The 14,648-nt window shown below is 42.3% G+C and overlaps 1 protein-coding gene across 2 annotated transcripts in view; it reads left to right on the top strand.

Moving 5' to 3' along the window:
- The window catches only part of AVL9 (AVL9 cell migration associated), a 147,310-nt gene that overhangs the window by 29,129 nt on the left and 103,533 nt on the right, over positions 1–14,648 (top strand). For both annotated transcript variants that reach the window (XM_087713057.1, XM_014054255.2), the window contains exon 2: positions 11,206–11,326. In XM_087713057.1, coding sequence (XP_087569183.1) covers positions 11,206–11,326 — 121 coding nt within the window. The remainder of the gene's footprint in view (positions 1–11,205; positions 11,327–14,648) is intronic.

Genomic DNA, 14,648 nt, shown 5'->3' on the forward strand with positions numbered 1-14,648 from the left:
TTTTTTTCACCATATTGTATGGGTCGGCGGGTGTTTTTTTTTTACGGGACCAGATGCCAACCTGACCCCAACCCTCCTCCTTTCTCATCCGGGCTTGGGACCGGCAACGGCGGAGTTGTTGTTGTTGTTGTTGTTGTTGTTATTATTATTATTATTATTATTATTATATTTTATTCATTAAACATGAAACTCAGCCAACTGAACATTCAAAAATGCATTACAAATACCAGTGACTGGTGCTAATGGTTGATACAGTTTGCTGCCAGTGTCCTAGGTATCAACCAAGTACCTTCTTAAAATATAAGATGTTCCGAGTAGCGCAGTTTTTTGCAGTTCCGCTGGTGTTATTCTAGGAAGCTGCAATTTGTTGATATATCTTGTAAAATTTTTGGACATTGTGCCAAGTGCCCCAGTGACAATGGGTATCATTGTTACATGTTTCATCCATAGCCGTGTACTTTCAATGGCCATGTTGAGATATTTCATTTTTTTTTCTAGTTCTTTTTCTTCGACTAGCATCCCCAGGAACAGCGATATCAATAAACTGTACACTTCTGCCCTCTACAACCGTGATATGTGGCGTGTTGTGCTCCATATGAATGATCCATTTGTATTCGAAAGTCCCACAAGATCTTCACCTTCTCATTTTCGATAATTTTTTCCACTTTATGTTCCCATGACTTTTTGGATACAGGTAAAACAATGACCAGTGGATTAATTAATTTATCATCATCATCATCAACAACAACAAGAAAGTCTATTTAAATTTGTTAAGGAGAAAAAATAAACAATATAAAAAAACCCACTATCCCTCACATGCCCAATAAGTTAAGAAACCAACTAAGGGTCCAATTCTCTCAAACACCAACCATTCCTCCAGATCAGTTATTACTTGTGATCCACAGGGTTAGTCTAAGAGCTCAGTTCAAACAGCAGTTGTTTCTTTGTCTTCTTTTAAAAAAATAATTTTTATTACACAGTTTTTAAAAACAAAAATGAAACAATTTTAACAGTTTCTTTCTATTCAACATTTCCATATCGGTATACATCCATTTGTGCATTCCTCCCCACACTCCTATATCCCATTATCTATACATTCCAGTGCTTTTATATATACAAATATATTAATTTCTTGAGTTATAGTCATTCATTGTATGTTGTTTCCCTTTATACATTTTTATTACTAATTTCTAACTCCTGTATCTTTTTTGTTTAATCTTTCCTTAAGCTTTACACCTGTCCTCTGTTTATACCATTCATTCCATACCTTATAATAATCTGTTTATCCTTTACCTTCGATCTTTTTTGTGAGGCTATCCATCTCTGCACACTCTAGGACCTTCCTTATCACTTCTTCCTCTGATGGAGCAAAATTATTCTTCCATTTTTGTGCATATATAATTCTGGCTGCCATTATGATATGTAAAATTAGATATCGTGTTTCTTATCATATTTCCCTGTCAATAGTCCCCCCCCCAAAAAAAAATTCAGGTTTCATGTCTATTTGCTGCTTGGTTATTTCTTCGAGCCATTTTCTTTTTTTGTGTATTTTTTTTTATTTTTTGTTACAAATTTAAAAAACCTTTACAAACAAAGTATTGACCTGGTTTTTCCCCTTTTTACATTCTCTCTTATACATAATTAATTTTACATCACATCATTTCTAATTTTGGCCTCACATTTTCATTCCAAATTTCTATCTTAAATTTAATTTTTTCTTAACAAATAAACAAAATCATTTTTTTGCCATTTCATAAAAAAGTATACCAACTATTATCATTTCATTTTCCATTTGTTATTTCTAGTTTCTATATGCAGCATATATCATCAAATTCCATTTTAATATAACTTTTTACATAATTGGTTATCCACACAACAATATCTTATTTAGCTATATATGAACATATTTCATTTTCTACCAATATCTCTTTTTTTAACCTTTCTCTTTTCCTAACCATTTTCTCTTAATTCATCTCTTGCTTTATTTAATGTTCTATTTTTCTTCAGCTTTGTTTTCTCCTTCTATTTCCCATTCTTAGGTTCCCCTTTTTTCTCCTTTTTTTTCTCCTTTTGTATATCTTCTGATTTTCCCCTATCATTCTTCTATAATTTATTTGAATAACCCTCCCTTAAGTTCCTCTTTTTTGCTTCCCACTATTTTTCTCTTTGCTTTTGGTTTGTTCTTTTCTTTGATAGTATTTTCCTTTTGCTCTCTCTGCTCTTTTTATGTCTCTGAGAATCCCAGTGTGATTGTCTAGCTGGCTTTTATTTTCAGATCCCCCCCCCCCCATCCTATTAGTCTTTTGCCTCTCTTTTGTATTTCCCTTTATCAGTTTCAACATCCTGTTCTATATAATTCAATTTTTTTTCTGGTTCTTTAATACTTTTTAGTGTTGAGCATGCATCTTTCAACATTTCAAGTGTTTCTTCAAACCTCCCACATTCCATGTTCAAATTTAACAAGTTTAATAATTTTTTTAAATATTTTGTATTTTACCACAATTAATTGAGTCTCTGTCTTGTTTCCAAATTTTCCAGCTGTAATATCCAATCCCAGGGTAGATCAGTCTATTTCAAATTTTTAACTTTCTTTCTCAGTCTCAGCAAAACGAAGTCAAAACAACAAAGACAAGCTGTACACTCCTTAGAGCTTTTCAACTTATCTTTTCTGTACTCTGTATTCAGGGTTAAATTTTTCCACTGTTATTTATTGCCAGATGTTATTGTACTTTCTTCCTGCAGTAGATAGCGTTTACAATCCCCCAATCAGTCAAATCAATAGATTGTCAATATTTTCAAGAGTCAAAAATTCCAATCCATTCAATATAGGTCTTTCTATTTTCTCGTTTAAAAAAAAATGTTTAAATTCCAAATATTTTGGCCACAATCTTTTTGGGCAGTCACCATTTTTTCCCTTCCTTTTCCCTTTATTCATTTTTCAAGTGCCTCTTAGCCGCTGCTTTAAATCTCCCCCCAAAAAATTTAAGTTCCAAATGAAAAGCTTTTCTTTACCCTTGGGTTGGCCAGCCTTCTTCCTGGTCTCCACACTCCATCCAGTCACTGCTCCTGCTCTAAACTTGGTTTCAGAGCGGTCATTGAAAATGGCTGCCACACCCGTCGCTGATCTAGAGAGCTTTGTTTTGGAGCTGCCAAGGAGCTTGCCTTGCTCCTCGCAGTCACAAAATGCCTCTCTTTTTTTACTGTTCCTTCAGGATGGTTCTGGCCCAAGGGGCCTTCCAATGACGGTTCACTGGCTGGAGTTTTCATGAGACTCTTTGGAACTCACTATTTCCACTGCCGTTCCGCCATGACGCTTCTGGGTTCTCTCCTTAAGCCATTTTTTAAAATCTATTCCAATATTGTTTTACTTTTGGGCAGGTCCACCACATATATGTTCCTTGATTTTATGTACATTTCCAGCAGTCTGGTGATATGTTCAGGTACATTTTGGCCAATCTCGCTGTGGGGAGGTGCCACCTGTAGAACATCTTATACATATTTTCCTTATAGTTACTGACATCGTCAATTTATAATTTTCATTCCAAAGTTTCTCCCATTTCCCCAATTCAATACTTAGCCGAAGTTTTTGGCCCACGTTATCATATTTTCTTTAACTGCCTCCTCCTCTATTCTATAATTCAATAAATAATTGTATCTTAATCAATTTATCCTCTGTAACTTGTAAAATCTTGCCTAATTTTTGTGGTTCTTTTTGGAATCCATATTGTTCTTTGTCCTTCCTATATCAAGCCTGAATTTGCATGCATGACCACCAGTTGATATCTATGCCTTGTTCTTTTAGTTCTGGTCTTGTTTTCAATTCCCCCTGCTCATTTAGTAAATCTTTGTATCTCTTGATTTTATCTATATCTAACATGTTTAGATAGAGTAATGCTTCCATCGTTGAAACGTTAAGATAAATAATAAAGGTGATAATGGACAACCTTGTCTCACCCCCTAAATGTTTCAGTTATATCACAATTTCTTATTAGTTTAGCTGTTTGGGTTGTGTATATTTTTTTCACCATCTTCACGAATTTCTCCCCAAAATTCATAGTCTCTAATTATACAATTATACAATAATAAACCTCCAATTTAAATTATCGAAAGCCTTTGTTGGGCATCCAAGAAGATTAATGCAGATTGTTTTCCCAGTTGGGCTTCATAATATTCTAATGTGTTTATAATAGTTCTCATATTATACTTTATTTGTCTTCTTGGTAGGAATCGGTTTTGATCTGGGTGAATAGGACCTTTTTTACTCTTTCCGAAATTATAGCTGTGAATATTTTGTAGTCTGTGTTCAACAATGAGATGGGTCTGTAATTTTTGATCTGTTGTGAATCTGTATTTTCCTTTGGGATAAGTGTGATAAGTGCTTCTGTCCACGAATTTGGTATTTCTGCTTCTTATTTCTGCTTCTGCAAGTGCCTCATTAAATACTTCTAGCATTAACATATCTAATGGTTCTGTATCACTTTATACAACTCCACAGGGAATCCATCTGGTCCTGTTGTTTTATTATTCTTTTGCTTCCTCCTTGCCTCCACAGTTCCATCATAGTTATTAGTTCGTTTAATCTCTCTCTCTTTTCCTCTGCAATTTTGGTTAAATTCTCTTATCCAAATATTGTTTAACTTTGTCTTCCGGTATTTGTTCTTGGCAGTATAAGTTTTGAAAAAATTGTTGTGTTATGTTCTTTTTTTCTTCTCTTCTATGGTGTGTCACGCCCTCCTCATCTTGCAATTAGGATATTATTTTTTCTCTTTTTCTTTTCTTAATTTATATGCCAGCCAACGTTGGTGGAGGGACCATAGATGCGGGAGTGGGCCGGAACATTGGGGTCATATTGGGGAGGGGCAGATATGGCGGGAATTTCAGGGTGAGCCATTACCGGGGAAGGAGGGTTCCCTACATCAGAGGGATCCCTCCTTCCGGCCCTGTTAGTTCCACTCCAAGGCCAGATGGCGTGAGCAGTCAGGACCCTGGTCTCAGGTTGTTGTTGCTAAATGCCAGGTCTGTGGTTCACAAAGCTCCCCTCGTCCAGGACCTAATTTTAGACGAGGGGGTAGACCTGGCATGTATCACTGAAACCTGGCTGGGCCCGGAGGGAGGAGTCCCCCTCACTGAAATGTGCCCAGAGGGTTTTCAGGTGCTTCATCAACCGCGATCCCAGGGAAGGGGCGGGGGAGTGGCTATTGTTATCCGAAAGTCTTTAGTTCCTCGTAGGATCCCTGCTCCGGAGCTTGTCGGGTGTGAGTCCTTGCTGGTGAAGATGGACCTTGCGGGTCAAGTGGGCTTGTTGTTAACGTACCTGCCTCCCAACAGCGTGACGACAGCCCTCCCCTCGCTCCTCGAGTCTGAGCTGAGCTGCCAGTTGAGTTCCCCAGACTTATGGTACTGGGGGACTTCAATCTGCCTTCGCTCAGCGAACACTCTGATGGAGCGCAGGAGTTCATGGCTTCCATGACAGCCATGGGCTTGACCCAAGTAATCCAGGGCCCGACTCACTCAGCGGGTCGGACACTCGACCTCGTATTTCTCTCGGAGCAGTGGAGCTGTGATCTTGGTTTGAAGGGTAGTGAGATCTTGCCCCTGTCATGGTCGGACCACTTCCTACTGAGACTCGACTTTTGGAGACCAATCCCCCGCTGTAGGGAGGAGAAACCGATTAGGTGGTTCCACCCCAGGCGTCTTATGGATCCTCAGGGTTTCTAGATGGCGCTTGGTGTTGTGCCTGATACTCTCGCCCGCAGTCCGGTGGAGACCTTAGTTGCTGCTTGGAACTCAGCAGTGCCTGAGGCTCTCCACTGGATAGCGCCTTTATGGCCGATCCGCGGCAGTGGATCCAGGAGGGCCCTTTGGTTTACCGAGGACCTCCGGGAGATGAAGCGCCAAAAGAGACGCCTAGAGCGCCGCTGGAGGTCCAGTAAATCCGAGTCAGACCGAGCACTATTAAAAGCTTGCATCGGAGCATACCTCTCGGCAATACGGACAGCTAAGAGCACCTATATTGCTGCTCTGATAGTGTCCGCTGAGTCACGCCCTGCCGCCTTGTTTAGGGTAACCCGCTCCCTCCTAAATGGGAGGGTTGCGGATAATCCCCTATGAGGTAGAACGGAGGAGTATGTCCAGTTCCTCGCAGACAAAGTTGCTTGGCTTCGGATGGACCTGGACTCCAATTGCGCAGAGCCAGCCGGGGTACCGGGGGAAGGTCTTGAACGACATCTCTGGACTGACTTTCAACTTGTTGCTCCTGATGAAGTGGACAAGGCCATGGGAGCGGTGAGTGCTGCCACGTGTGTACTGGACCCATGCCCCTCCTGGCTGGTCGCAAACAGCAAGGAGGTGACGCGGAGCTGGATCCAGGCGATGGTGAATGCCTCCCTTCGGGAGGGCTTCTTTCCGCCGGCATTGAAGACAGCGGTGGTGAGACCTCTCCTGAAGAAGCCATCTCTGGATCCAGCCATTTTGAATAACTACCGTCCAGTCTCCAACCTCCCCTTTGTTGGGAAGGTTGTTGAGAAAGTGGTAGCCTCTCAGCTCCGACGGTCCTTGGATGAAGCCGATTATCTGGAGCCCTTTCAGTCCGGATTCAGGCCTGGCTTCAGCACGGAAACCGCTTTGGTCGCACTGACCGATGATCTCTGGAGAGCCACGGATGGAGGTCATCCCTCCATCCTAGTGCTTCTTGACCTCTCAGCTGCCTTCGATACCATCGACCATGGTATCCTTCTGCGACGGTTACAAGAGGTGGGGGTGGGAGGCACCGTTTTTCGGTGGTTCTCTTCCTACCTCTTGGACAGGTTGCAGTCGGTGTTGGTTGGGGGGCAGAGGTCGACCCCTAGGCTCCTGAAATATGGGGTCCCGCAGGGTTCGGTCCTATTCCCCCTCCTGTTTAACATCTACATGAAGCCGTTGGGTGAGATCATTCGGCGGCATGGGATAAAATACCATCAGTACGCGGATGATACCCAGTTGTATCTGTCCGCCCCGTGCCAACTCAGTGAAGCGGTTGACGTGATGTGCCAGTGCCTGGAGGCTGTCAGGGTCTGGATGGGGGTTAACAAGCTTGCGCTCAATCCAGACAAGACCGAGTGGCTATTGTGTTTCCCTCCCAAAAATTTGGCTAGTATTCCATCACTCAGGCTGGGGGGTGAAATTTTACGCCCCTCAGATAGGGTTCGCAATTTGGGAGTCCTCCTGGACCCACAGTTGACCTTAGAACATCATTTGTAGGCTGTGACCAGGGGGGCATTTGCCCAGGTTCGCCTGGTGCACCAATTGCGTCCCTACCTGAATCAGGAGGCACTCGCAACAGTCACTCATACCCTCGTGACCTCAAGACTGGACTACTGCAATGCGCTCTACATGGGGCAGCCCTTGAAGAGCATTCGGAGACTTCAGCTCGTCCAGAATGCAGCCGCGCAAGCGATTGTGGGTGCACCTTGGTACACCCACGTTACACCTATCCTCCGCGAGCTGCACTGGTTACCGATTGGTCTCCGGATACGATTCAAGGTGCTAGTCGTCACTTATAAAGCCCTTCATGGTATTGGACCTGGGTACTTGAGAGACTGCCTGCTGCCAATTACCCCAAAGACCCATTAGATCACACAGAGCAGGCCTCCCCCGGGTTCCGTCTACCAGCCAATGTCATCTGGCTACTACCCGGGGGAGGGCCTTCTCTGTGGCAGCTCCGGCCCTTTGGAACGAACTCCCCGCAGAGATTCGGACCCTCACCTCTCTCCAGGCCTTCCGAAAAGCCGTTAGAATCTGTCTATGTTGGCAGGCCTGGGGTTGATGAGTTCCCTTCCCCTCTCGAATCGTGTGGCTGTTGGTTGTTTTTAAATGCCCTGTATTTTGTAGTTTTTGTGTCTTTCCCTTCCCCCCCCCTTGGGTTTGTGCGCCGCCCTGAGTCCCGCAGGGAATAAGGCGGCATATAAATAAAATGAAACTCAAACTCAAACTCCAGCTTGTTTGCATGCTCAAAAATTTTTTGCTTCACCATTGTGAGTGTTCCATTTCATTTTGTATAGTCAAATTCAATTTGTGTTTTATTAAGTCTCTTTTTTCTTTGATCTTGTTATTTTGGGGTTTGTGCAGTAAATCTAATTCTAATCTTTTGAGTTCTTCTTGCAACATCTCTTAGTTTTGTTTCCTTTTTGACTTTCTTTTTATCGTATAAGCTATGGTCAACCCACATATATATGCTTTTGTGGTGTCCCACAGCTTTTGTATTTATCTTTTTAAAAGTTTCATTTCCTTTTCAATCATTTGTGTATATTCTTTTTCCTTCGGAATTTCTTGGTTCATTGTCCATCTCCTTTTTTCCCTCTGACCCTTCCAAATTATTTTATAGGGTTATGATTTTCCCAAATGTTGCTCATTATTTCTCTCTCTTCGATCTCTTTAATCAGTCCTGGGGTCATCCATGCCATATCAATCCTAGACCATGAATTATGAGGGTTTGAATATAATGTGTATTGTTTCTTTTCCTTGTTTATCTCTCTCCAAGCTTCTTGTAGACTCAGTTCTTGTGTCATTTCAACAAATGAATTTCTCTTCTTTGTCTTATTCTTTTTACTGTTTTATAGTCTTTTTTAATATCCACAATAGCATTGAAATCTCCAGTTAAACATATATTTTCATATTCTAATTCCAGTATTTTATTGTGTACTTTTCTGTAGAATTCATTTTGGTTGTTTGGTGCATATATTGTAATAAGAAGTATTTGTTTTTGTTCTGTTTTAATCTCTGTTTTAATCTCAATCATTAAGATTCTTCCCTCCTCCTCTGTATATATTTCTTTCGATTTTAATCTTTTCTTGATGTATATTACTATTCCTCTTGTATTAATGATGCATACAATTTCCCTATCTTTGGATTTTCTAATAATTTGCTATACTGTTTCTTGATATGTACATCCTGTAAACATACAATATCCAAATCCAATCTTTGTAATTTTGTAAATATTTTGGTTATTTTCACTGGAGAGTTTAATCCATTTATGTTTATGAAGACCATCTTAATTTCCTCCTCCAACTTTTTTCCTTGTGTTCCTTGTCTGTCTCTGTATTTTCCCTCTTGCACCTTCTCATTCTATTCATTCTTTTTCCTGTTTCCTTTTTCCTTCTCGTTCTACTCTGTTTAGTATTCCTCTTGGCTCCTATTTTCAGCTTCTTCTCTGCTCTCTTGCTCTTCCTCAATTGCAAAGTGGTGTTCAAAGAACTCTTGTGCTTTGTCAATAGTATCTATTTTAAATCTTTTCTCCTGCCAGGTAATCAGGATGCCTTCAGGCACCAGCCAACATCACCTTATATCTACTTAATTGAGAAGTTAAGAACTGGTACTGTTCCTCACTGTTCTTGGTATTTGTTTCAGATATGTGTCTCCGCATATCTTGTTTATCCCTCTGTAATACCTGTAGTACTTCTGCCATGGTCTCTCCCAGGTCTTCCTCTTTATCGTCTACAATGTTTTGGAATCTTAAGAAGGACGCTTTTTCCATCTCCAGAAAAATAATTGATTCCTCTATATCTCTGTTTGTGGGTCTATATTTCTGTTCCATTGTTTCCATCTTTTTGTCTAATTGTTCCAATTTTGTCTCTACTGTTTTTAATCTCAGCTCATTTTTAATAATAGTCTGCTGGATGTTTCCTATTCTGTCATTTAGTCTTCTTATATCTCCTTTCATTTCTCCCATCTCTTATTTAATTTCTTCTTGGTTTCTTTCTTCATGGTTATTTGCTATTGCTTCCTGTGGTTTGGTTATTGGTTCTTCTATCATTAAAAGCATAGCTGGCATACTCTGGAAGTTTGACGCAGAACATTCTTTGTCCATTCCCATCATGCTCTCTTTTGAGCGCTGGTGTGAAAGTGACAAGATAGTGGATGCTGGGTTTGGGGCAGTTTTCTTGTTTGTCCTAGTAATAGTTGTTGTGCTCGTCATTTTCCCCACACGCACAAGATTTTTTAAAATTAACATGCAATGATTTAACTGATCAAATTCCCCTTTAAGACTTTCACACTCCTATGTTCTTTAAGCAACAATCCTACAATGATATTAGTGATATAGCGTTATCCACGTCAAGAATTTTTAGTCCTCAGTCCTATTGTATTCCACTTCTAGTCCGTTGTGAAATGTATATATCCACCATTTCTGTATTCAATATGCAGTCTATTCTTGTCATCTACTTTTCAGCTTCTTTTCCCCAAAAGCCTATAATATTGTCAAAAAACAGAATTTATAGTCACCAACCCAGGAGAATTCCCCATCTGATCAGCCTCAGCCTCAGAGTACCTCTATCTGGAGTTTCTTCTTTTTTCACTTCTCGTCTCCTTGCGTTGTCACTGTATAAACATAACTGTTGCTTGCTCCTTCTCTCTCCTAGTCACTGCTGTTGTTTCAGCAGAAATCCTTCCTCTCGCTTTGAAGTCTCGATATCAGAGCACCACCAATCTAACTTTACCAGCTCTGGGATTCCTTCTCACACCGATGTCATCTTATTGTTTCCAATTTTCTCTTCCTGCTTTGTGGCTGTCACCGTTTTGAACCAGCTGAAATGGCTGGTTTCTTTCCTGCCAGAGTCAAGGAGTTTCTCCTATCCCTTAGGGGGAATCACCTTTCACCCCTGAGATCTTTGGAGCTTCCCCTCTCTTCTGTCAATCCCTCTGAGATTGCCTGTGTTTTTAGAAGCTTTCTGCCAGGAAAGTTTGGGCTTCAGGAATGGAGCCTGTTCCCTCCCACCACTCCATGATGATGTCACCATCGGAGCTTCATTTCTTTGTCTTCTATCAGTCATTATTTATAATTTATAATCCAGGAGGCCCACCAAATCCCCCAGTATTCAATAATCCAATAATTCAAAGTATCTAGTAGATCAAATAGCTTCTTCACTTAGTTTCAACACAAGTCCCAGCTCTTCCACTGCTTTAATCTATCAAAAATATTTATAATCCAGGCTGATTGGTGTTATTAACCTGCTGATCTGTTTAATCATGCTCAATGTGGAATAGAATTCAGCCTTTTTTAATCTGAATTAAATTTCATATGCTGCTTGGGATTCTCTACACCTCTTGCCTGAGGTAACAGTAGAATTACTTAACAGTTATATATTTGGATACCTGATGACTGAATATGGATTTGGTGAGGTTCTCTTGTATTCTTGCATTTAAACTCATGTAATATATGTCTCCTTTCAGATTGAGTTCTCCTATCCTTCTCTAATGCCTGAAGAAAGTCATGATAGTAACACTTTGCCAGAGGAATGGAAATACCTACCTTTTCTTGCATTGCCAGATGGTGCTCACAACTATCAAGATGGTAAGAGCCCACATAATGCTCCTTTCCTACAAATGATACTGGGTGAAAAATTTGATGCTCTCATCATAGCAGTGCCAAACTAGACTTTTGTATACAGTGAGCTGGCAAGCAAATGTTTAAAAAATAACAGTGTGTGTTTTCAGCCACAAACAAAATTTATCTTTCTTTTCCTAGAGAAAGAATGTGAATAAAGATTTTAAAATGTCTCTTGCAGGTAGAGGAAGAAGTAAGTTCCTGAAAGTAATATGAAGTAAAACTGATTTGAGTTTCATTTTTAAAATATATATATATTTACATGTCTGATGTTTATGGTTTGAAATGGTTCTGCAAAACAGTTTGAATGTGTTTAGGTGAACTGTGCACAAGACTTGCACAATTCCTAAATAACACCGACCAAAATACCAAAATCAATGCATACCGTGTTTCCCCAAAAATAAGACCGAGTTTTGTTTTCTTTTGGGCCCCAAAATAAGCACTAGGGCTTATTTTGGAGGGTGTCTTATTTTGTGACCACCTGCCCACTTCCTCCCACCATTTGCTTGGCTATGGCCACAACGGCTTACAGGTCTTCCCAGGGCAGACACACTTTTCAATTGGACAGAAAAATGACAGAGACTCGAAGCTTCATCTGCTTGCAAATGGGATGCTTTCAAATGGAGCTAAATGTGTTGGGGCCGCCTGCCTCCCCCACGCCTGCCCTCCCCCGTGCCTCTGGCTCCACTGTACACTTTTCACCTAGAGGGAGATGAAGCTTTGTCTGCTTGCAAATGGGATGCTTTGAAATGGAGCTAATCACTTAATTAATAAATTAATTAAGCTGGCAGGCTGCAGCTGCTACAGCAGACTGTCAGTCCACATGTACTTGCTGCCTCTTGTGTTGGCCACGCCCATCCCTCCCAGTTTTGGGGGGGTTAGGGCTTATATTAGGCCCACCACAAAAAACAGGCTAGGGCTTATTTTCAGGATGGGTCTTATTTTGGGGAAATTATGGTAGTTACCAAGTATTCTACTACTATTACAATAAGCCATTAGTGCATAGTTGTAATAAAAGAAAAAAGATATGCTTACAGAACCAATTTCTTGGTTGCTGAGAGGCAGTTCATCTCTATATTAGGCTACCACTCACCCTCTTTGCTTAATATATTTTGTTAATATTGTGGATAGTAATTAATTGCATAAAAGAGCATCTTAAAATATAATAAGGAAAATTGATTTAGGGTTTCCATTCTTCAAAGTTGGTGGAGACAGCAGTCATGCATGGGTTAACTCAGTCAGTAACCAATAGAACTGAGTCTACCAAAGTGATGTCATCGCCTCTGAGAGCAGGCTCCCGCTTTTTTAGACTCAGTTCTATTGGAACTGGCTGTGCTAATCGCTTTCTCCTCAACTAATACTTGATAATTGAATAATTGGATTTAATTGGATTTCACTCAAACAAAGAAAGAAAATTACCTTTCTAAATTGGTCTCTGGATTGGGCTCCTGTTAGGACTCTCAATATTCTCTGGGGGCTGGAGAGTGTTTGCCGTGCCTCATCAGAGGCTTGCCTTTGAATTGCCTCCGGGCTTCTGAGGCTTCCTATTTCAGCAGCGCTAGCTGAAATAGCTGTGGGAGTCTCTGCTCACCTCAGCAGGGGAATTCCCGGCCTCTGCCTTGCCGCCTGCACCGCTAACTGCAGTTGCCGCCTCCAGGAGCCTCCGAACACTGCGGGGAGCCTCAAAAAAGCTGCAAAGAGCCACATGCCACTGAGGAACGCCACTGCAGCCTCCACACTTCACCACCGCCTTTTCATCACTCCAGCTACCGTTACACATCCGCGACTTCGCCCTTGGCTCCACAGCCTTGCCACAGGGGCTATACCGCCCACGCTCACCACGCGGCCTTGGCTACCTCGTGGTGCCAGCCCATAGGCTCTGTAGCCTCAGCGGCCATTTGGTTTGGGCGCGAAAGTCATCTGGTGGCCATTTTGAGCATTCAAGGAATCGTGAGTACTGGCTATGGCCTTCTCCCCTCCTCTGGAGCCTCAACTGTCTCCAACTTCCTTGGCTCCTGCCCCTACCACCGAACCCCCTGCTCCTAATGTCTGCAGGTACAGGCCTGCTCCGGTTGATAACATCGAGCCCCCTTCCAAGGACCCAAGGCCTAATCAGGGGGGGCGTAGAGGATTTATCCCCTTGGGAGGATGAGAGGGCCCCTCAGGCCCCCGCTAAGAAAGCCAGATCCAAAATCAAGCACGCTGAGCCTCGCATATTCCAGGCCTATTCATTCCAGTCCCCCTCCTGACTTATCTTCGGATTCGGAGGATGACCTCTCCCCTGCTGCATCAATCCTGCAGCCCGAGGATGCTAGGGGCACAGATGCTTTGGCCAACAGTGGGGATGATTCGGATTGTGGCAGGACCTTTACTCCTGATAAGGATCCCCTCTACCAGGAAGATATTTCTCCCACTCCCCGCTGACGCCGTTCTTACTTACCGGGCATAGCTGATATGATCTCTGAGGCCATAGAACGTGGTATTGCAGCCGGCCTTAAACACAGGTCTTCTAATCTTTCTGCTTCTCGCAGGTCTGCTTCTTCCTCTAGTTCCAGGCGCAGGGGTGGTGATCTCTCGGCTTCTTTGTCTCACGAGCTACCCAGCACTTCCAATCAACCATCGGTCTTCGGGGAAGAGGAACGCCTTGCAAGAGACTCAGATCTTTTGGAGGATGAGGGTCTTCTTCCCAATCCGCCTCCCTTTGTCAGTTTATTTAAACCTGCTGTTTTTCGCTCTCTCCTTTTTAAGACCAAGAAGATCACAGGCATTCCTTCTCCTAAGGCGATTCAGAGTTCAGAAGCAGACAAGACTGACACCACTGATCCACTCTTCATCCAGCCTACAGTGGAAAAGGAGGTGATCCCATCACCACGGTTCTTCATAGATATCCAGAATCAATGGGCTTCTCCAGGTACTGGAATCCTCCCCAATACCTCGGACAAGTGCCTGTATAATGTTGCTCTTGACCTCGCCAAGGCCTTGGAGGTACCTTCTATTGATTTGCCTATAATTGCCCTTTCCTCTCCCAACATGGCCTCAGCAGCTCTGGAGGAAGCTCTGCGACCTGAAGACAAGAGAATAGAACAAACTCTGGTCAAAGGTCACCAGGCCTCAGTTTGGGCCGTTAGAGCGGGCACCTCCGCGTCCTCCTTCAGTTGCTCTGCTCTCTTGTGGCGGAGACAACTTCAAGCTCGCCTTACAGCCAGGGATTCTAGGGCTTGCAGGGACATTAACAAAATTAAGGCGGCCCTAGAATACACAGCAGATGCCTCCTTGGATGCGGTCCATT

This window comes from Thamnophis sirtalis, unplaced genomic scaffold, assembly GCF_051295495.1.
Source record: "Thamnophis sirtalis isolate CommonGarterSnake01/CBP01778 unplaced genomic scaffold, rThaSir2_p1.2 scaffold_4, whole genome shotgun sequence".
NCBI classification, from domain to species: Eukaryota; Metazoa; Chordata; class Lepidosauria; order Squamata; family Natricidae; genus Thamnophis; species Thamnophis sirtalis.